The sequence below is a fragment of the Schistocerca americana genome, chromosome 3, assembly GCF_021461395.2.
Source record: "Schistocerca americana isolate TAMUIC-IGC-003095 chromosome 3, iqSchAmer2.1, whole genome shotgun sequence".
Classification (NCBI taxonomy): domain Eukaryota; kingdom Metazoa; phylum Arthropoda; class Insecta; order Orthoptera; family Acrididae; genus Schistocerca; species Schistocerca americana.
This window is the reverse complement of record NC_060121.1, coordinates 123710108-123732715: the sequence shown is the minus strand read 5'-3', so window position 1 is coordinate 123732715 and position 22608 is coordinate 123710108. Positions and strand designations below refer to the sequence as shown.

General features: G+C 45.6%; 1 protein-coding gene across 1 annotated transcript in view; it reads left to right on the top strand.

Annotated features, from left to right (window-relative positions):
- LOC124607257 (tubulin polymerization-promoting protein homolog) overlaps positions 1-22608 on the top strand; it is a 126937-nt gene that overhangs the window by 95372 nt on the left and 8957 nt on the right. The window contains exon 3 of the mRNA XM_047139532.1: positions 13801-13930. Within this exon, the coding sequence (XP_046995488.1) occupies positions 13801-13930 (130 nt within the window). The remainder of the gene's footprint in view (positions 1-13800; positions 13931-22608) is intronic.

Genomic DNA, 22608 nt, shown 5'->3' with positions numbered 1-22608 from the left:
GGCAATCTTGTTTGAATGACAGCCGGTGACCATCATGTCCACCTGCCTCTGGAGAGTAGCAGTGAGCTGGTCCATGTTGCGGCTGGTCGTGTAGAGCGTCGTATCATCGGTGTATTCCACCAGGTGGCAATGTGAGATGACTGGAATTTCATTAACATAAATGTTATACAGGTTGGGAGACAACACAGAGCCTTGAGGGGTACCCATCAACATGTGACATAAGCCTGAGCATTTTCCTTGCTGAATAACCAAGAAGATTCTATCATGGAGGAAATTATCGACGATCTTGAAAATAGTGTCTGGGATGGTAGTCTGTGTCAGCATTTTGTACACAAGATTGTCCTTCTAAATCTTGTTGTATGCGTTTTTCTCGTCCAGGAATACCGTTGGCGTCGACATGGTGGAGTTAAAGCCCTTTCTGACATATTCCGTGATCCTAAGAACTTGGAATTCAGCCAACAGGTGGGAAGTGAATCCTAACTGTTCTGGACTGATCGTTCCAAATGTCACCAGACTTTGGAAAAGACAGTGCGGGATCAAAAATTCTGGGACCTTTGCCATAGTATTTAGAAGGCTAATGGGCCTGTTCTTAGTAAGGATCATAGGATCTGTCAATGGCTTCGGGTAGGCAATCAGTTTGGCCTGCTTCCACTGTGAGAGGAAAAGGCTGGTTGTGAGACAGCAGTTTAGGATGCTGGTAAATAAGACTAGTGGCTAGCAAGGAAGCTGATGGAAGTGTTCATTTAAGATGCCATCCAAATCTGGAGCCGACTGCCCATGCTTCCATCTGAGGATCGCGTTCATCCAAGAGTCCATCAGGCGTAAGGTCCTGGATAAGCAATTGGTTCTGGGTCCCAAGTGCATTGGCCAGAGTTTCATCCATACAGAGGGCATTGTAAGTTAAACCATCCACTGTGCAGATGCGGTGGTTGGTCTCGACTCTGGAGTGCCATAGGGTTTGGACAACAGCCCTTTCTGATTTATGTTGGACGAGAAAGGTGGACATCTTGTCCATCCATTGTTCTGTTTTCCCATTGGCGAGGCAGTGGCAGAATTCACGTTGGAGTCCCCTCATGTGACATTTAACCAAAGGGTCTCGAAACTGCTTCCAGCACCTCCGGTAGTGGTACTTCTGGATTTTCAGTTTACATAATAGGGGAGTCAAGTCATCCAGTGGGGTTAAAGCCTTTGGGACAATCGAGGTAGAGGCCTTCATTGCCTTCTGGATTTTCATGGTTAGGTAATCAACAGCACTAAGGAGACTGGCAGGTGTTGTCAGGTTGAAGTTTAGCCAAGTGGAGTTTTTGAAGATGCAGAGTCCTGTACCACAAGGAAGCAAGAGAGAGGATGTTGTTATGGATGTCCAGTATCTGCTTTCTGAAACACAAGTGCATACATAGATTAATAGAGGTCTTTATTTACATGAACTGGAAACTTTATACTTAACTTGAATAGAGTACATGTGTTGTGGTTCAAGCTCATCAGTAATAGTCCTCTAGCCGTCAGTATCGGTAATCTTGACATTAAAAACTTAAGTATCTCATTGCTAGTACAGTACAATTCTGGCTGAGGTAAACTAGTCCCGCTATAGTCACTAATCTGTTCACTGTGTACGGTCGTAGCCTGTGATGAATTAAACCCACTCTGCGGCTAAACTGACAGATGTCAGACTGGATGATTGAGTGACTGAATGAGGCTGTCTGATCCGTGGCGGTGGCCTAAATACACACTGTCGATGGGGCGGTGGTGGCTTGTTATTGTGGGTGTGTCTCTGGCCTCTCTTGTGATTGGCATGCTTGATCCAGTGCCTACTAGTCGATATTTGCACTTTATCTTTGCCGACCAGTGTGTTGGCGACAGCTTATGCCTCCTACCCGAAATGCTGCACCGTTGTTGTGTAGAGAGGATGCGAACGACGGTGGGGGGAAGACAGGACGCTGGACATAGAGATGAGCCAGGAGCCACGATTGTGGAGAACGGCATACTCCTGACCGTACCCCACTATCTGGCTTTCGAGGCAACAAGAATATCCCCTGGAAAACCTTTGCCTGGACACATGTCCAGGCCTGAGGGCGCGTCCTGGACCGGTGATGGCGACGGCCACGACGGGTCCATATCCATCAGGTTGGCGAGTGGGATGGGGGGGTCGAGGGCACATCATCCATCTGCTCCTCCTGGTGGCACCACCAGGCGGCTGCGAAGGCCATGAATCTGGGGAAAGAAGTGCAGTAGAATCACAGGACGAACGACATGTACGAATTTGGTTTTGGTGGTGGCGCTGCAAACCATCGGGACCTGCAGTCAAGTACGTAAAAGAGCCAATGCGTTCCTGGATTACACCTCTTCCCCGGCGCCTACGGTTGCCATAAACCCTGAAAAGAGCAAGACTGCGCGGCTCCAAGCGGCACTTGCGGACGCGCCGGATGCTGCGGTGGGTGTAGCAAGTGTAGCAGCGTCCAATGGCGGCGGTCATGCAGAAGTTCCGCCGGTAATGGTTCGTCTCCTGTGTGTGAGCGATAGGAGGCGAGAAACAGTTGCGGCGCCTGTGAAATGTGGGTGGCGCAGAGCTTGGTCATCTGTTGTTTAAAAGTACGTAAGAGGCGTTCTGCTTCTCCGTTGAATTGGGGGTGAAACGGAGCACTTTTTAAATGACGTATGCCATTTCGTTCACAAAACTGTTCAAAATCACGTGAAGTACTTCTGGCAAACCTTCTGTGTAAAATATGGAGGACGACACTTGAATGGCGCTGCGTGGTGTGACAGAAGCCATAGGCACTGCAAATGGGAACTTGCTAAAAGCGTCTACCACTATGAGTCAACGAATGTTCCAAAATGGTCGTGCAAAGTGTATGTGCAGTCGTTGCCGTGGGGATTGAGTGTTAGACCAAACTGAGAATGACACGTCCTTTTGCAACACTTTGGGAATAAGCACACTCGATTGTCCACTGTCATTTTCAAGTAGGATCACACCCTGTTGAACTGAAAGTTATGTCGACGTGCAAAATATCGGCGCACAAATTAGTTCTGGATACTGTTCATTGAACGAGGCCAAGGCGTGCGAATGTAATGCAACAAAATCTTGAGATCTGGGTCTGCTTCCGTGGCCTGTGAAATTTTTCGGTAGTGCAAGGGATAAGATTCTAGCAATTCAGAGTCCTGCACATCGATTTGGCAACAAGATGCGGCAGATGCATCAAAATGAGAGTCTGGGACAATCGGAAGGCGATATAGGACGTCTGCATTGCCATGCTTTACCGAGGGTCTGTACACAATTTCATACTGATATTGAGAAAGCAACAAAGCCGATGGCAAGCAAATGAGATTGGAATCGATGACCTGCCTTTCCTCGCAATGTGTCTGAACTGCAGTTCAGTTTGAAAAAAGTCTCACTTTTCGAGACGACACTTGTGTCCTGTTTGGTGAGCATTGGTATTCGTCACAGGAGACGGATGAGCAGGAATAGAATGAGCTTGAGCAGCGAATGTCGCCATAGGGGGCAGAGCCGCAGGAGACTCCTGTGTCATGGATGTGTCAGCTGCCTGAGCATCTGTGGTTTGTTGGTCATTAGGTTTACCCCTTAATATGGGGAAATGGGTGCAGTCCTGCGATGGCCATGGTGGTCAATTCGGCCTTGATTTCCTTTTTGCAGAGTGGAAAGACTTCATAGCCTTCTTCATAGTGTCGGAAGTTCCATGCGGCTTTTCGCGGATGATGCTGTAGTATACAGAGAAGTTGCAGCATTAGAAAATTGTGGCGAAATGCAGGAAGATCTGCAGCGGATAGGCACTTGGTGCAGGGGGTGGCAACTGACCCTTAACATAGACAAATGTAATGTATTGCGAATACATAGAAAGAAGGATCCATTATTGCATGATTATATGATAGCGGAACAAACACTGGTAGCAGTTACTTCTGTAAAATATCTGGGAGTATGCGTGCGGAACGATTTGAAGTGGAATGATCATATAAAATTAATTGTTGGTAAGGCGGGTGCCAGGTTGAGATTCATTGGGAGAGTCCTTAGAAAATGTAGTCCATCAACAAAGGAGGTGGCTTACAAAACACTCATTCGACCTATACTTGAGTATTGCTCATCAGTGTGGGATCCGTACCAGATAGGGTTGACGGAGGAGATAGAGAAGATCCAAAGAAGAGCGGCGCGTTTCGTCACAGGGTTATTTGGTAACCGTGATAGCGTTACGGAGATGTTTAACAAACTCAAGTGGCAGACTCTGCAAGAGAGGCGCTCTGCATCGCGGTGTAGCTTGCTGTCCAGGTTTCGAGATGGTGCGTTTCTGGATGAGGTATCGAATATATTGCTCCCCCCCTACTTATACCTCCCGAGGAGATCACGGATGTAAAATTAGAGAGATTGGAGCGCGTACGGAGGCTTTCAGACAGTCGTTCTTCCCGCGAACCATACACGACTGGAACAGAAAAGGGAGGTAATGACCGTGGCACGTAAAGTGCCCTCCACCACACACCGTTGGGTGGCTTGCGGAGTATAAATGTAGATGTAGATACATAGAGCAACCCTTCCAGGAAGCCAGATGGTGGGGGTCGTGAGTGGCGTCCAAACAGCGGGCGCATGTGGGTTTTTCTAGGGCCGGGAGTTTGCAGTCCTCTGACGCATGTGAGCCGCCACACTTGACACACAAAAAACGCAGTGAGCAGTAATTGCCGGTGTGTTGCAAACGTTGACACCTATGGCAGATGGAGGGGCCGTTGCGGCCCTCATATGATTCAGTACGCACCTTGGTGCACAGGAGATGCCTGATTTGGTAATTGCGTTTGACTTTCGGTGGTCTCAGTATCGGCACTTCCGGCAGCTTGTCGGGATGGCCATCGAGCAGCCAGTGTCACATTGTCACATTGCCGCGAAGGGGGGGGGGGGGGGGGAAGGGGGGGGTGGCGGAAGTGTCGCCTACCTGTGAATTCCTGTAATGCTTTGCATCAGCCCGACTGACGTAGCCAAGGCCCTGGCAGACAAAAATGTAGTGACACTTGTCGCCTATAAAAGCCCAGTACAACGGAGAAGCGTACGCAAAAACGACGGTGCCTTAGAAGGCGAACCACAAATATGACTCAGACACTACAACTAAACAACGCTGAGCAGCGCTCGTGACCGTAACGAACGACGCGCACGTACTCGAAAGTAAACATTGTCAGGGCTCCAACCTGATTGTAGCGTGGAATGTATATAGTGGGGAACACTACAGCACTGTACGCAGTCATATATTTTACTCACTCAACACAATTCACTTTCTTCCCATTCCACTTGCGCGTTTACGCGAAATACGCACCGCCACGCACTGTTCAGTGGCCTGAGGAGTACGAACGTAGACGAGCGACCTGCCCCAGCTTTTCACAGGTGGCATGAGGTATATACAGATAAATAATAATAATAGTCATCATCATCACACCATCAGTATTCTGCCCAACTCTCCGTGCTCTGCTGTTCCCTGCCATTCTCCTCAGTTGAACGTCGCGCTAATTTTATTTACTGGCCACTGTGTAGAGTTAAGATTAAAAATCAGAGAACATCATTAGATAACTGAATATCACCACTTTACAATAACTTAAATTATTTAAACAGCGCACGCCAGGAAACTTCTCAGGAGGAACGAATTTTATCTGTTCCATATTTAATTGGCGTTTGGAGTAACATCTCGTGCCAATGATGGCAGCTGCGAGCTAACACACTGTCCCGTTCACCCGACTCCAACTGCGATCCGACGCGAACAACATTTTCTGTGTTACCTTCTCCCGCATTCTCCTTCACACTCCGTAAACATTAACTTGAAACTGAAAAATTCGTACTTATCAGCTTAATATCTCATATGTGCTGCATCGCAAGGCATTTAGGAAGTCTCGCATCAGCATCTAGGTAGCAGTAGCTAGTACCAACGTGGCACTACAGTCAGGTGGCCTTATAAAATTCCAAGAAGATGGCACTGCATCTTTTTCGCAGTAGTTAATTGATTGTAGCTCAGCCAATTTGAACGAGATATTTATAACTCATATACAGAAACCTTCTGTGTGAGTCGGTTATCAATTAATGAAAACCAGTTCAAAATCTTTACAGTAGTTCCTGTGGTTATCCGGAACATACAAACAGAAACTGCGGCGACGGACTTTAATTTATATATCTATATAAGAAAGAATACGCCGCCCACACCGTCTTTCACCTCAACACCTTCGCCATTTACCCCCACAACCAAACCCTCTTCACCTTCACCCACCTCGACACCCTAGTTTAAGCCTCTTCCCTCCCCTCTCTTCACCCCTCCCCCTCTCTTCCCATCATGGCACAGCATGAGTGATGCATCCTCTTCCTGCACATCCGCTCCTCTACACCAACAAATACCTACTCATGGACACCCTCTCCCCTCCACCGGGTCGACACCTTCTTCCTGAACAAAACCTTCCTCCAGCCCCACCATACTATCCCCACCTCTCCCTCTATCCTCCACCGAACTGATGCTCCTGGTCCCTGAGTACAGGGTGGCGTCGCCATCGGCCACCTTAAGCACACCCCTGTCTGGCCACAGCCCTTCTTCAATGATCCCACCGAATACCTTATCCTCAGTGTCTTCTTCCCCTCCATCACCGTCACCTGCATCACCATCTATGTCTGCTCCACTGCTCCTATTCCCTATGACTTCATCTCCTACATTGACTGCACCTTCTCCACCTATGTGATTGCTGCTGACATCAACATCCGTACACGCTCCCTTGCTGCCCTTCAGCCATGGCATCAGTTCCTCCTCATGATCCAGGGTGACCTTTTCCGCTTTCCCAGCACACCCATCTAGAAAGCGACACCACCCCCAATGTTGTCCTTGCCTCTGCCAATCTCCTTCGGCGTATTGCCGTTAACATCCTTGACCCTACAGGTAGCGACCAACTCCCCGTCCTTCACACCATAACATCTGCTCACCACACGCCTCCAGCTCCACGCCCTGACCCCCTCCCAAGGTAGTAAATGACTACTATTACTCCAGCTCGGATGCCTACCGGGAATCCATCTCCACCCAGGTCGAAAGCCACCCCCTTACCTATCACCATCCTGACGACATTGACCACTCTTCGTCCTTCCTTCACAAGGTCATTACTGACGCCATGGAGGCTCATGTTCCCACTAAAATCATCCACACCCACCGTCTCACTCTCCCTCCGTGTGCTGTCCTCCTCCTCCATGAATTCCGCCACCTTTATCATTGCTTCCTGCACACTCGTGACAGGGATACACTCCGACACCACCGGCAAATACAGCGACATGTACAGAATCTTATTATAGCAAAGCAACGCTGGGACTGTTGCCAGACCTGTACATGACTCAACGCCACTCTCCCTATAAACTCTTCCAAGTACTGGTCAGCCCTCCATCACCTTACTGGTTCCCATTCTGCTCTACATTACCCCCTTCTACATAAAGACCACCCTCTTCCTGACAACCTCAGTAAGGTCAACCACTTGACTTTCCACCTTCCCAAGGTGATCTCCATCCCTGATGATCTCCACTTCGATTATTCTCTTTTCCTCACCATCATGAAATGTGCCAATACCTCGATTGCTCCACTTGCTCCCAGTCTCCAGTACCTGGGGCAGTTGGCCCCCTCTGACATCAACACATAGCACAAGACATTAGACGTATCCTCTGGTCACAATTCAACATGGCCCCTAGTCACCTAACGCCACCTCAGAGAATGCCCCTTCTCCTTCCTGACTGTCATTGCCAATTTCTACGTCATCCTGTCTACCGGCTTCTACCCCGACCTGTGGAAGACTTCCTGCAATCCTCTTATTCCTCAAACCCAACAAACTCCCTTCAGTCGCCTGTTCCTATCGTCCCATCTGCCTCACCTCCTTCTTCAGCAAGGTCTTCGAATTCATCCTCTCCCACCCTATCCATTGCCACCTCAATCAACACCACCTCCTCCCCCTTACCCAGTGTGGCTTCTGACCCTCTTTCTCCGCCAAAGACCAACTCCTTAACGTCACCCACCTTCTTTCCCTCCAACTTAACTCCAGTCACTCTGCCATTTTTGTTTCTCCCGATATCCAAAATGCCTATGACCGTGTATGGCATCCCAGTCTCCTCCTTAAACTCCAGACCTACACCCTGCCTATCAATTTTGTCTGTCTGGTCGCTTCCTTCCTCTCACACCATCCTTCCTGTGTCACCCTCCACAATGCCAACTCTCGTTTCTTTTATCCCACTGCTGGCGTCCCCCAGGGCTCCATCCTCTCCCCCTCCTCTATCTTCTGTACACTGCTGATATGCCCAAGCCACCCCCAACTGTCTACCTCCTCCAATATACTGATGATACCACCTTCCTGGCTCTCTATCCTACCCTTCAACAGTCCCAATGCACTCTCCAAACCCACCTCAACCAGTTCACCACTTGGTGTAACTAGTGGTTCTTTCGTCTCAGTCCCTCCAAAACCAAGGCAATCATCATAGGCTGCACCACCTGCTCCTTCTGTCTCCACTATTTCTACCTCACCATTTATGGTCATCCCATCCAGCTCACCCCCACCCTGAAATACCTTGGCCTCACTCTTGACCATCACATCACCTGGACCCCTCATCTCCTGACTATCCAGCAGAAAGCCCATTCCTGTCTCTGCCTCCTGAAACTCCTGTCTGGCCAGACATGGGGACTGCATGCTTCCACCATCCTCCACACCTACAAATCCCTCATCTGTCCTCCAAATCCTAGAATGCCACATGCTCCACCTTGCCTTGTGTATCTGCCTTGTATATCCTCATCCCCTTCCCCCACCTCCTTCTTTTCCTCCAACATCTCTGCATCCTTTACACTGTCTGCAGGCTTGAGCCCCCTCCCCAGCCCCTGCTTTCCTCTTTTCTCTCCATCTCCCACCCATTGTTGTCCATCTATTACTGTATCTCCACCTCGACACCTTCAATCTACTTCATCAGGGAAATTTCCAGCACCTCCCCCTCCCGGATGTTGAACTTTACCATTCAATCTATGCTTCCTACCAACTGTAGCCTGGCCTTGTCCCCTCCCCCTCCCCAAGGCCCCCCTTTTCCTCTCCCCTCCTTCTCCTAGAGCGGATTTTCCCCCTTCCCTCCCTGAGTCCCTGCACCCCCTCCTCGGCTGTTTTCCTCTCCTGTCCCTTCCCTCCCAAGCCCTCCTTTGGCACCCTACCCATCTCATCCCCCTTCTCCCCCTCCTTCTTGCATCCTTTTCCCTTCTCCCTTGTCCCCCCCCCCCCCCCCTCCTCCCGGCAGATCCTCCCTGATTTTTATTGATTATCAAGTGTGCTGCATTAATGTTGTGTTCTGTGCCGTTATACAATGTCATCTAGTGATGTGGTTTTAATTGTGTCCTCGACCTGTATATAGTCCACGTTTGTTTGTGTGCTTTTTATACTGTGACTGACTTGTTTTTGCCTGCAGTGTTTTTTTAAGTGTACTTCAAATTGCCAGCTGTGTTCTTTTAACTTTATGTCGACTTTTTAACTGTCCCCCAGTGCATGTCGCCATTCTAGTGTTTATTTTAACTCGCATCATCTCCATTTACAGTGTTTTTATGTCCCTCTTTTTATCCCCCTTTTATGTAAGAGTTTGTCTTTCTGTATTTTCTTTTTTTGTAAAGCTTTTTGGCTGAAGAATGGTGGACTGTGCCACTGCCCATGTGGGGCAGGGGAATGAAATTACAATAAAGGAAAAAAGAAAGAAAGCCTATAGGTAGAAGATATGCGCATGCTACATATCATGACCTCTTATGACAATAGTATGAAATATGATGATAGAAGTAACCTGAAGATGAATAAACCTGCTACAGTAGGGTACCTATTATCTGAATACAGATCAACCAATATAGGGACTAACAGAAGGCGTTCCATTGGGTAAATTCAATTTTGCATGCACACCATGTAAAAGTTCTGTCGCTCTAGTCTGGGGTCTGGTCAGTTCGGTTGTCTCCACCCTCCCGCGAAATGCCACTGATGCAGTTCTGTGTTTGTCTGAGTAGAGCTGCGCTCTATCAAAAAACTACAGTTCGGTAGTTTTGGTACACTACATAAATGCCGTAGTAAATTGTTGGGTTACTGGTAGTATTGGTAGCAGTGGTACGGAAACAAACATAAATGAATGTGTGTGAGAGACACTGTGAGTCGACAACTTCTTTTTTGTTTTTTATTCGTCTATTTGTTTGCTTTGTATGTAATTAGAACTGCACACCGTTCAGTGCTAGCCCATTGAGTATTTTACGTATATCATTACGATATATAAATTGCGTTTTATATGTAATAAAAGTTAGTGGATCACATAACTTTTCTTCCTTTATATTAACAAACCAGTTACTTTTGATGGAAGTACAGCTTACATGCATAAACATATAAAAATCTATATAATTATTGCTGTTATTTCGTACTCAGATGAACATTCTTAATCATAATAAAAGACAAGAGTTATTATTAATCAGTGTAAATTGTTTATGAACGTCAGAAACATGTTTATTCACATGGTTTTGTTTTACTTTTTTTTCAACTTTACCCTTTTTGTTAGGAATTTGCGTTTCCTAGTCTATATGGTGAAACTGTGTTGTGGTTTCCACTTTTACATCCCTCTGTTTCGCATTGTTGTTGTTGTGGTCTTCAGTCCAGAGACTGGTTTGATGCAGTTCTCCATGCTACTCTATCCTGTGCAAGCTTCTTCTTCTCCCAGTACCTACTTCAACCTGCATCTTTCTGAACCCTCTTAGTGTATTCATCTCTTGGTCTCCCTCTACGATTTTCACCCTCCACGCTGCCCTCTAATACTAAATTGGTGATCCCTTGATGCCTCAGAATATGTCCTACTAACCGATCCCTTCTTCTAGTCAAGTTGTGCCACATATTTCTCTTCTCCCCAATTCTATTCAATACCTCCTCGTTAGTTATGTGATCTACCCACCTAATCTTCAGCATTCTTCTGTAGCACCAGATATCGAAAGCTTATATTCTCTTCTTGTCCAAACTATTTTTCGTCCATGTTTCACGTCCATATATGGCTACGCTCCATACAAATACTTTCAGAAACGACTTCCTGACACTTAAATCTATACTCGATGTTAACAAATTTCTCTTCTTCAGAAACGCTCTCCTTGCCATTGCAGGGTTACATTTTATATCCTCTCTACTTCGACCATCATCAGTTATTTTGCTCCCCAAGTAGTAAAACTCATTTACTACTTTAAGCGTCTCATTTCCTAATCTAATTTCCTCAGCATCACCCACTTTAATTCAACTACATTCCATTATCCTCGTTTTGCTTTTGTTCATGTTTATCTTACATTCTCCTTTCAAGACACTGTCCATTCTGTTCAGCTGCTCTTCCAGGTCATTTACTGTCTCTGACAATTACAATGCCATCGGCGAACCTCAAAGTTTTTATTTCTTCTCCATGGATTTTAATTCCTACTCCGAATTTTTGTTTTGTTTCCTTTACTGCTTTCTCAATATACAGATTGAATAGCACTGGGGATGCACTACAAATCAAAAATTTTCGAACAAAAGCTAAATTGAACATGGACAGTTTCAGTTTTGCTCTAAATACTGTTTCTTTTTAAGTAACAGACCGAAGAATAACTCTGCAGAACAAAAATATTCCATGGGTTACGTGGCTCTCAGTTTCTAGACTGGTCTTTAGGGGAATATAGTATGACATTGATGACATGCGCGAAGTGTTGGAAATTAGGTAATGCCCAATAGATATGCAACACATCTAATGTACAGGCAACGCGGTTTCGATCTTAACTGACCAAGGCTAATGGGAAAACTACCGTCTCTACGCTTACTTACGATAGCCTGTGGTAGTTTTACAGCTGTACGTCGGAACCCTCACTTGCGATAGACCGTGTTGTTGTTTGCCGTTCAAAAAGGACTGTAACAGGTGGCAGGGGAAGCGGGAGGCGTAGAAGGTGGAAGGGGATTTCCTTTTCAAAAATCGGCTGATTTAGACGAATCTGCCCGTGCCAATTTCCTCTAGTTCTTGAATATTGTATACATCGAGAAAAGAAGAAAGTTTACATCTGGGATGTTACTCTCCGTCTAGTTTATGTTTGCAATGTTCCCTACAGAGGAGATAAATAAATTAAAGTTGTTATTTGCCTCCAATTCTGTAGGTTTTAATGTTCTAGTCATCTTGTACGATATCAGCACACTTTAGTATTATTTCCTTTTTTTAAAATGAATATCCTTTTCTGTTCAATTATTTTCATCACACGCAGATACGCAAGCAATTGTACAGTTCTCCCCTACTGCTGTAGAGGACAGACGCAGTAATAACTCGTTTAAAATGGACTCTTAAACTCGCGTCCGAAGCTTTGCAAAGAAGTTCACTTTGAGACCACGACGGTCTGTACGCCGTATGGTGTACAGGCGCGGGTCTATCGCCATCTTGGTCTGGGGCTGTTCGTGAGATATCGTGGCACTTCTTCCGCGAATGGCGAGCACTTTTTCGGACACAGTTCGCAGTTGTGGACACAACAGTGGAACAGTCGCCATGCCATAGTAGTCCGGGAGACCATTACAAAAAAGTGCAATTGTTTTGTATTACTTGGTGTTTTAAAACATTGCTGTTGACGTCATAACAGACAAAACCCCATTTTATTCTGGGACATGTGACGCCCAATCACTTTTAAATGTGTCGCAAGAAGTAATGTTGGGAAACTACTAGCTACAACTTTTTTAACACATATTATAGACAGAAAAGGTCAACAAGGTATATACTATTGAAATATTATGCATTGTGACTAGTGTTATTAATAATAGCAATACTGCATTGTAAATATTAAAAAATAAACTTACATTAATAATATAAATTTGTTTATTATTATGAATATTTTCAAACACATATTATAGACAGAAAAGGTCAGCAAGGTATATACTATTGAAATATTATGCATTGTGACTAGTGTTATTAATAATAGCAATACTGCATTGTAAATATTAAAAAATAAACTTACATTAATAATATAAATTTGTTTATTATTATGAATATTTTTGAACAATCAGACTTGAAAAGAGTACTATATAAATCAAAGACTTAGAACAAAACCATTAGAACTTTGGCGGATAGCAGGTTTTGATAACGGGCTTTTGTTTGTTAGGCTGTCAATAACAACATATTAAAACGTCAAGTAGCATAACGTGGTTGTACTTTTTCTCACGGGCTTCCGTACTATTGGAACCAATCAGTGCCTAGACTGGGAGAGAAATGAACTCTAGAATCCAACGGTTCAGGGAGCTCCAGTTCTAGGGAACTGCGTCAAAGTGACTCGAAAGACTTTCCTCGGCCTCTCGTAGTAATACTGAGCGGTTGTTCAACATGCTACGTCCCACTCGCAATATTCTGCTTTGAACATTTTCATTGTTCACCTAATTGTTTTGAAACTTTGTGCGAGATTAAAATTGTATGCCGGATAGATACTCTAATCTGGGACCTTTACCTTTTGCTGGCAAGTCTACAAGCACGTCTCGTGATCCGCCGTCACAACTTAACTTCCGTCAGTACCTTCCAAACTCCACAGAACTTCTCCTGCATCCATAGAGGAAAGTATGTAGTGGAGAAATGACTTTGCCATAGCCCAGACGATTGTTTCCAGAATGAATTTTCACTCTGCAGCAGGGAGAGCGCTGATTTCAAAGTGTGCAGGAGAACTTCTGTGAAGTTTCATAATCACTAAACGTACGTTTACATCCTCAAATAGCCAAACGCTTTTCAGAGACTTTAGTTGTATGTCTCCTGAAGAAAATGCGGTGACTTATCGCTGATGATTTCAGGTCCAAAACTTTAAAGTACAGCGATTATGTGAAATTCATCGAGGAGCTAGCCAGGCAGAAGAAGATGGAGCCGCAGCAAATAATGGACAAGATGCTTAACTGCGGACCGCCGGGCACCGCAGGCGCTACGGTAAGCCACTCACTACACACGCTAAAACTCGCCACACACAGGGGGCGTGGCCCCTCCCTAGTCTAGTGTAAATAAAACTATTGCTCCGACAACAACTTTTTTACTGCAGTAATGAATATCATAGTATGTATTCTGCTCCTGAACTAGGTTTTACATTCAGTAAGAATTATTCCGAATTCCAAGAAATAAGGGTCTCAGCAATTTCTGCAAAACCTGATGTTTTATAAGCGGAATATTGAAGATTTTATCTTTTAAAAAGGATACATAGTCCAATCAAATGGTGTATTTCTGGTAAAGCACTTGCCCGTGAAAGACAAAGGTCCCGAGTTCGAGTCTCGGTCTGCCGCACAGTTTTAATCTGCCAGGAAGTTTCATATCAGCGTACACTCCGTTGTTGAGTGAAAATCTCATTCTGGAAACATCCCCCAGGCTGTGGCTAAACCACGTCTCCGCAGTATCCTTTCTTCCAGGAATGCTAGTTCTCCAAGGTTTGCAGAAGAGCTTCTGTGAAATTTGGAAGGTAGGAGACGAAGGTACTGGCACAATTGAAATTATGAGGTTGGGTCGTGAGTCGTGCTTGGGGAGCTCAGATGGTAGAGCACTTACCCGCGAAAGGCAAAGGTCCCGAGTTCGAGTCACGGTCCGGCACACAGTTTTAATCTTCCAGGAGGTTCCAAATCAGCGCACACTCCTCTGCAGAATGAAAATCTCATTCTGAAAAGCAGCCTGTTTTTGACCCTTCTGCAAAAACATCAAAAACGCCTACTTCCACCCGCAACAACTCGAAAATACATTTTATCAGCCAAAGCACCTGCACCACGTGAAAATACGTAAGATTTCCCGCAAGAGGCGTCTGTAACATTAAAATTTCTCGTAGGGGAGGGGGGAGCAAAGTGAGAATTACGAAAAATATCTTCTGCACCTACTGCCAAACGTACCGTCCCACCTCTCTATCGCTCATCATCGATATACTTTCGGTGTATTACACTTAAAAGATGTTGTTTCGACTGAAGCGATGGGAAAACTTGTTTGATGATACGTTAACAAATTATATTCACTGCTTATTGCGCACAGGAGCGTGAATAGACAGGTGAATATGAAATCTATGTGTAGTAATGAACATGTGTCACGAAATGAGAGAATGTCAGCACAGGATTGGGCCATCAATTTGAATAGGTTCTCAGTCTGGAAAAGAAAGAACGCATTTAGTGATAGAATGTCAATTCAAAAGACAGATAAGTGTTATTGTGAACTATCTAAGTATGAATAAATTCTTGTACTGATGTCGGGTGCACATTTTATTTACTCGTCTCCATTTGCAGGTCGGTGGTCCAGGCAATGTTTCTTGGGCACTAGAAAGTCCATTTGAAGTTCCAGTTAAAGGTTCAGGGACTACGGAATATCCAGGCTGTGCAACGAATTGTTGTTCTTCGGTTGAAAAAACTGAAATTGAATAATTAATGTTATGATAGATAAAGACTGATTGATGAGGATGCGTAATGCTGCAAAATACACTGTCGGAAAAAATTGGTACACCCTTTAAAGGTTTCCAATTCACTCAAGATCTACAGTTGCAACAATGCATATGGAGTACATAAAATGATTACATTTACAGATAAATAGCACAAGCAGTTCTGAGGTACCAGGTATTAAAGCACGCTGAAACACCGGTATCAGTACGTGGTTTAACCTCCACCGGCAGCAATGGACGCGCCGACTCCGGCATCAGGTCAACAGTACAGATGGCGACTACTGTCACGTCATGCCACGCCTGCTCGGCCGGTTCACGTCGTTTTGTAATAGTTGCTGGCTGACGACTCACAGGAGCTACTTCCCTCCCCATCATATCCCACACGTGCTTAATTGGAGACAATCACTTTTATATATCGTAGCATTAATCATTCAATTACAATTTTTTCAGTTGAAGAACAACAGCTCACTTTTCAACCTGGACATTTTCCTGCCCCTGGCCCTTTGCCTGGACCTTTCAGTACGCGAGACCCCTCACCTGGACCTTCTAGTACCAACAGCCAAACGGACACGAGTGAATAAAATGTGCAGATGGCATCAGTACAGGAATTTCTTCATACTTACATAGTTCACGATATAACTAAGCCGGCGGTTCTAGGCGCTTCAGTCCTGAACCGCGCAGGTTCGAATCCTGCCTCGGGCAACGGTATGTGTGATGTCCTTAGGTTAGTTAGTTTTAAGTAGTTGTAAGTCTAGGGAACTGATAACCTCAGATGTTAAGTGCTTAGAACCATTTGAACCATTTGATATAACTAAACTGTCTTTTGGAAACTGGAAATTTGTGGTAAGATCTTATTGGACCAAACCGCTGCGGTCATTGGTCCCTAAGCCTACACACTACTTAATCTAACTTAAACTGACTTACGCTATGGACAACACACACAGCCATGCCCGATGGAGGACTCCGACGGGGGGAGCCGCACGAATCGTGACAAGGCGACTGAGACAACGCGGCTACCCCGCGCGGCCAACTGTCTTTTGAATTCACATTCTGTCACCAAATGTCTTCTTTCTTCTTCACATAGAGAACCTACTCGAAGTAACGACCCAATCCTGTGCTCGACATTCACTCATTTCATAACACATGTACTACATACAGATTTCTATTCAGTCTCATGTTCTCAATATGTAGCAAATTTGTTACTGTTTCATCAAACATGTTTTCCCATCGATTCAATCAAAACAAACTCCTTTAAGCGCAATACACCGAAAGTATATCGACGATGAAAGATGGACGAGTTCGTCTGACTGTAGGGCGCAGAAGATTTTTTCGTAATTTTCACTTTGCTCCTTCCCCCCTACGAAAAAATTTAAAATTTAATGTTACAAACGTCTCTTGCGGGAAATTTAATGTTCTTTCACGTGGTGTAGATGCTTTTGCTGATAACATGTATATTTTTCGAGTTGTTGGAGGAGGAAGTGGCCGTTTCTGACGTTTTCGCAGAATTGCCAAAAAACTCGCTGCTTCTCAGCGCACTCTAGCGCCGATATCGTCTGTCAGAAAATCAAATCTGGCTAGTGAATCTTGTAGGAAAATTTATATACTTTAATTTTGTGCCGAATGGTCATCTCCAAAAAAACGCGCAGTTTTAGATATAAAAAAACGGGAAAAATGAAAAAAGTGCTATGAAGGAGCAAGAAGTCTTGGCTGCAGTATTAACAACGTAACCAAGACTGCTGGTTTTTCGTATCGCACGTACTGGTTGCCGTACGAACCCAGTTATGAAGTGGAAAAAGTGCGGTGATTTTGAGGTTTTTGGGTTTTTTATCATGAATCCGACCTCCTAAAAGGCAGCATTCATGAAATTCGGATTCAGCACCCTAAGAAGCATACATGGACGAGAGAAAAAGCCTTTCGCGATTTTGTTACGAAAACAGCTGTTTTGAACAACAATTGACAGGAGTGCTAGAGCATTCATTATCTATTTAGTACGCGGCAGTATCAGTCCTAGAGAAGAAATGAATAGGACATTTTCTGCAGGAAATTTAATTTAGGTTAATTTTTCACTGGGATACATTTTAGCTAGAGGCGGCTGTTTTAAAGTTATTCCAGAAAAACGTACAGAAGTGACCTTCAAACACACCCCTACCCCCTCATTCACTCCAGTTATGTGTTTTGGTATATTTTTCATGGCACCCCTTCGTACCACTGTACAAATCTCCTATGACTGAATCGAAGTCGTGCAACTGCCACTATGGGGTTTCTACTGCATCCGCAACTTTGGTACCACTGACGCGATGAGAGATTAGGTACCACTTTGGCATAGTGTCTCCCTTTAATTTCGTCGGACTGTTGGAGGTTTTCGTTCCATAGACCCTAATTACAGTGCCTGTGGTATGAAGAAGATCGTCAGGTGGCACTTTCTTATATTTCACTGATCCAACGTACACAGCTTCCTTGGCCCGAGTATCTACTTTTTCATTTCCCTGTATTCCGCTGCGCGCCTTCACCCAAAACATGATGGTCGTCTTAATTACGAGGGAAAGTTCCTGAACTGCCCTCATGATGGGGTATAAATGCTGTTAATTAAGAGTGATACTTTTTAAAATTTGAAAAAGAAAACCCTCATTGTATCAAAGTAACTTGTGCTTTATTTTGAAGCTTTGACATGTATTTATGTTTTGGGCAAATATCCACTACGGCTTTGAACATACTGACGAACACGTCTCAATCACTCTGTCCAACATCAGTGACTTTATGTCAGTGATACCCTGAGGAATGTTCTCCTCCAAACGGTCCAAAGTTTGTAGCTTGTCAGCATAGATCCGGGATTTGATGTTGCCCCAAAGGAAAAAATCACACTCCTGTGGCGCCATTTCACGGATTCACGTCTCCAAGTGATCCTGTCGCCAAACTTCTCCCTCAAAAACTCGAGTTTAGCATCAGCTGAGTAGCACATAGCGCCATTCTGCTGGAATCACATGTTTCCAATATCTATGGCCTCAAGTTCTTGTCACAGAAATTCGCGTAACGTGGATCCGTAGCGTCACCGTTGCTGGTAACGGTTCTTCTCTTATCATACCTTAATGAAAGACACTTTACTAGATAATGCTGAGTGTGAATCTGATAAAATTATGATTGTTTCTTCTTGAACTTCTCTTGCGTATTTACGTTTCTCTAAAATCGCTATGTGTTCTACACTTCGCAGTAATGGCCAGCTGGGCTGACTCATTATTGCCCCAAGAGGTGGCAGCTCTGAGTACTAAATTCCTCATCCTGTATGCTCCCATGTCACCTACAAATAAAAGCACGTATTCTTTGTTCAAATGGTTCAAATGGCTCTGAGCACTATGGGACTTAACATCTGTGGTCATCAGTCCCCTAGAACTTAGAACTACTTAAACCTATCTAACCTAAGGACATCACACACATACATGCCCGAGGCAGGATTCGAACCGGCGACCGTAACAGTCTCGCGGTTCTGGACTGAGCGCCTAGAACCGCGAGGCCACCGCGGCCGGCGTATTCTTTGTAGTATCCCTTTGAGCCACGATATAATTAAATCAGGTGAAATGCAGTAAAATATTTGTTTTTATTTTTATGTGTCGTTAGGGCACAAACTGACTGCTTCAGTGTGAAACAACTGTAGCAATACCAACTTCATTAGACCTGTACGTAAAAATTGTCACCTTTTCTTAATGACAAATGAACATTTTTAATTACATGAGCCATGTGACAAACAAAAGTATTATTGCAATATAAACAGAATTGAGACCACAATCACAAAAACGGATTCCATAATATATAATTTTATGACGACCCTCCATTTCAAACATGTAAAAAAAAGTCCTTTCAGTGCTTCACTATTTATGATGGAGCTGAAAGCATTCGGTCACCTTCGTCATAAAAATCGAACTTTGCACATGGAATACGTCCTTCTGATTCGTTTAGGATTTTGTTTGCTGCTGCAGTAGGCACAACGTTTAGAAGCGCTCTTCCCAGGCACGTGTGTTGTTTTATCAGTATCATATGCACTGCCTTTGAAAGATAGGGCTTCAAGTGATTTCTTGGGCTATCTGAGTTCCATCTACTCAAAGGAGGGTAGAATATTCTGCGTCACCATTTCTTGCTTTGGCGGTCAGTGGCATATGTTGCCAAAATACCAGGTGATCAAAAAGTCAGTATACATTTGAAAACTGAATAAATCACGGAATAATGTAGATAGAGATGTACAAATTGACACACATGCTTGGAATGACATGGGGTTTTATTAGAAGGAAAAAAAATACAAAAATTCACAAAATGTCCGACACATGGCGCTCCATCTGATCAGAATAGCAATAATTAGCATAACAAAGTAAGACAAAGCAAAGATGATGTTCTTTACAGGAAATGCTCAACAATAGCTGTAGTCGAGGGATAATGTTGTGAACAGCACTGTAAAGCATGTCCGGAGTTATGGCGAGGTATTGGCGTCGGATGTTGTCTTTCAGCATCGCTAGAGATGTAGGTCGATCACGATACACTTGCCACTGCAAGTAACCCCAAAGCCAATAATCGCGCGGACTGAGGTCTGGGGACCTGGGAGGCCAAGCATGACGAAACTGGCGGCTGAGCACACGATCATCACTAAACGACGCGCGCAAGAGATCCTTCACGCGTCTAGCAATATGGGGTGGAGCGCCATCCTGCATAAACATCGTACGTTCCAGCAGGTGTTCATCAGCCAGGCTGGGGATGATGCGATTCTGTAACATATCGGCGTACCCCTCACCCGTCACGGTAGCAGTTACAAAACCAGAATCACTCATTTCCTCGAAGAAAAAAGGCCCGATAATGGTAGATGTGGTAAATCCAACCCATACCTTGACTTTCTCGTCGTGCAATGGAGTTTCCAGTTTTAGGATTTTCGGTAGCCCTAATTCTGCAGTTGTGGGCGTTGACAGACCCTCGGAGCGTGAAACGAGCTTCGTCGATCCACAACACGTTACTCAACCAATCGTCATTTTCCGCCATCTTTTGAAACGCCCACACCGCAAATGCCCTCCGCTTCACTAAATCACCAGGTAACAGTTCATGATGCCGATGGATTTTGTACGGATAGCATCGGAGGGTAGGCCTCAGTGCCAACCAAACAGTAGTGTGTGGAATGCCGGTGCGACGTGCGACTGCACGAGCGCTGACTTCCCCGTGCATAGACGAAACTGCTACAGTCTCCATTTCTTCCTGAACTGTCTCAGCATCATTACACCTTGTGCTCGGTCGGCCACTACGGGGTCTATCGTCTAAACAACCCGTGGCTTCGAACATCGAAATCATTCTCGCCACAGCTGCATTTGTCAACGGACCTTTACCCGTTGGAATCCCCTTCCTATGGCGATAAGATCGTAACGCTGAACTAGCACATTCCCCATTCTGATAATACAGCTTCACTAAAAGCGCCTTTTCAGGTAACGTCAACATGCCGCGACTGCTGGCACATCTGATTCTCTCTCTTTTTTTCCCTTTATTGTTATTTTAAACACCTGTACACCAGGCGGGCTTGCAGCAGCATCCTACGCCGCTCTTCAGCCTCAGGATTGACAATGAAAAATATTAAGACACATAGACTGAACAGAATGGTGGGCAAAAACATTAGACACAGAATAAAAAAATACGAAGCCGTTCACACTCGACGAAAACCACACTAAAAACTGTCGGCACGACGCACAAACACTGACGACTTCGACGGTACCGGTGAACGGAGGAGCGTGACGGCGAACACTAAACACAAACACGATGGCACACACACGAGAAACTGGTGGCGATGATCTCCGGCGCGCGAATGTCCACATAGCGTGTGTGAGTCCGGGGACCTGCCAAGAGGGGAAGAAGGGGGAGTGAGAGGGGAGAGCAAAGATGCCAATGGCAGAGGAGATGGGAGGAGGAATGGAGGTATGGGGGTAGGGGAAGCCCGGGGGAGGAGTGGGGAGAAAAGGAGGAGTGAGGGAAGAGGGAGAGAGGGTGCCCATAGCAACAAACACAGGGAGGGAGGATCAAAGTTGGTAGGAGGGATAGATGGAGGGGAGGAGGGCACCATCATGGAGGGGGAGCTGGCTGAAGGTACCTTGGGAGAGGGTATGGAGAGTGGAGATGGAGAGCAGGTGGGACGTGGAAATAAAGGTGCGGCAGCAGACGTGGGTGGGAGAGGATGGGAGAGACCAACGGGTGAGGAGGATCGAGTTTACGGGAGGTGTAGAGTATCCGTATCCGTTCGAGGAAAAGGAGGAGGTGGGGGAAGGGAATAAGATTGTACAGGATCCGCGTGGGGGAGGGAAGACAGATGCGATAGGCGAGGCAAAGAGCATGGCGTTCTAGGATCTGAAGGGATTTGTAAAAGGTAGGGGGAGCGGAGATCTAGGCAGGGTGGGCGTAGCAAAGGACAGGGCGAATGAGGGAATTATAGGTATGGAGGATGGTGGAGGGGTCCAGACTCCAAGTACGGCCGGAAAGGAGCTTGAGGAGACAGAGTCGGGAGCGTGCCTTGGCTTGGATCGTCCGGAGGTGGGGGGGTCCAGGAGAGACGATGGTCAAGGGTGACACCAAGGTACTTTAGGGTGGGGGTGAGGGCGATAGGACGGCCATAGATGGTGATGTAGAAATCGAGGAGGCAGAAGGAAGGAGTGGTTTTGCTTACAATGATCGCCTGGGTTTTGGAAGGATTGACCTTAAGCAATCACTGGTTGCACCAAGCGGTGAACCAGTCAAGATGGGATTGGAGAAGGTGTTGGGAGCGCTGCAGGGTGGGGGTAAGGGCAAGGAAGGCGGTATCATCGGCGTACTGGAGAGGGTGGATGGGGGGTGAAGGCGGCGGCATGTCCGCCATATACAAAAGGTACAGAAGAGGGGAGAGGACGGAACCTTGGGGCACAGCAGCAGAGGGGAAAAAGGTGTAGGAATCCGTGTTGTGGATGGTGACGTAGGAAGGACGTTGGGAAAGAAAGGAGCCGATCAGACGGACGTAGTTAATAGGAAGGGCGAAGGTTTGGAGCTTGAAGAGGAGACCGGAATGCCACATGCGGTCATAGGCTCGTTCAAGGTCAAGGGAGAGGAAGATAGTGGAGCAGCGGGAATTAAGCTGTTCGGAGAGGAGATGAGTGAGGTTAAGGAGAAGGTCATCGAGAGAAGGACGGCAGAAAGCCACAAAGGGTAACGGGAAGGAGCCAGT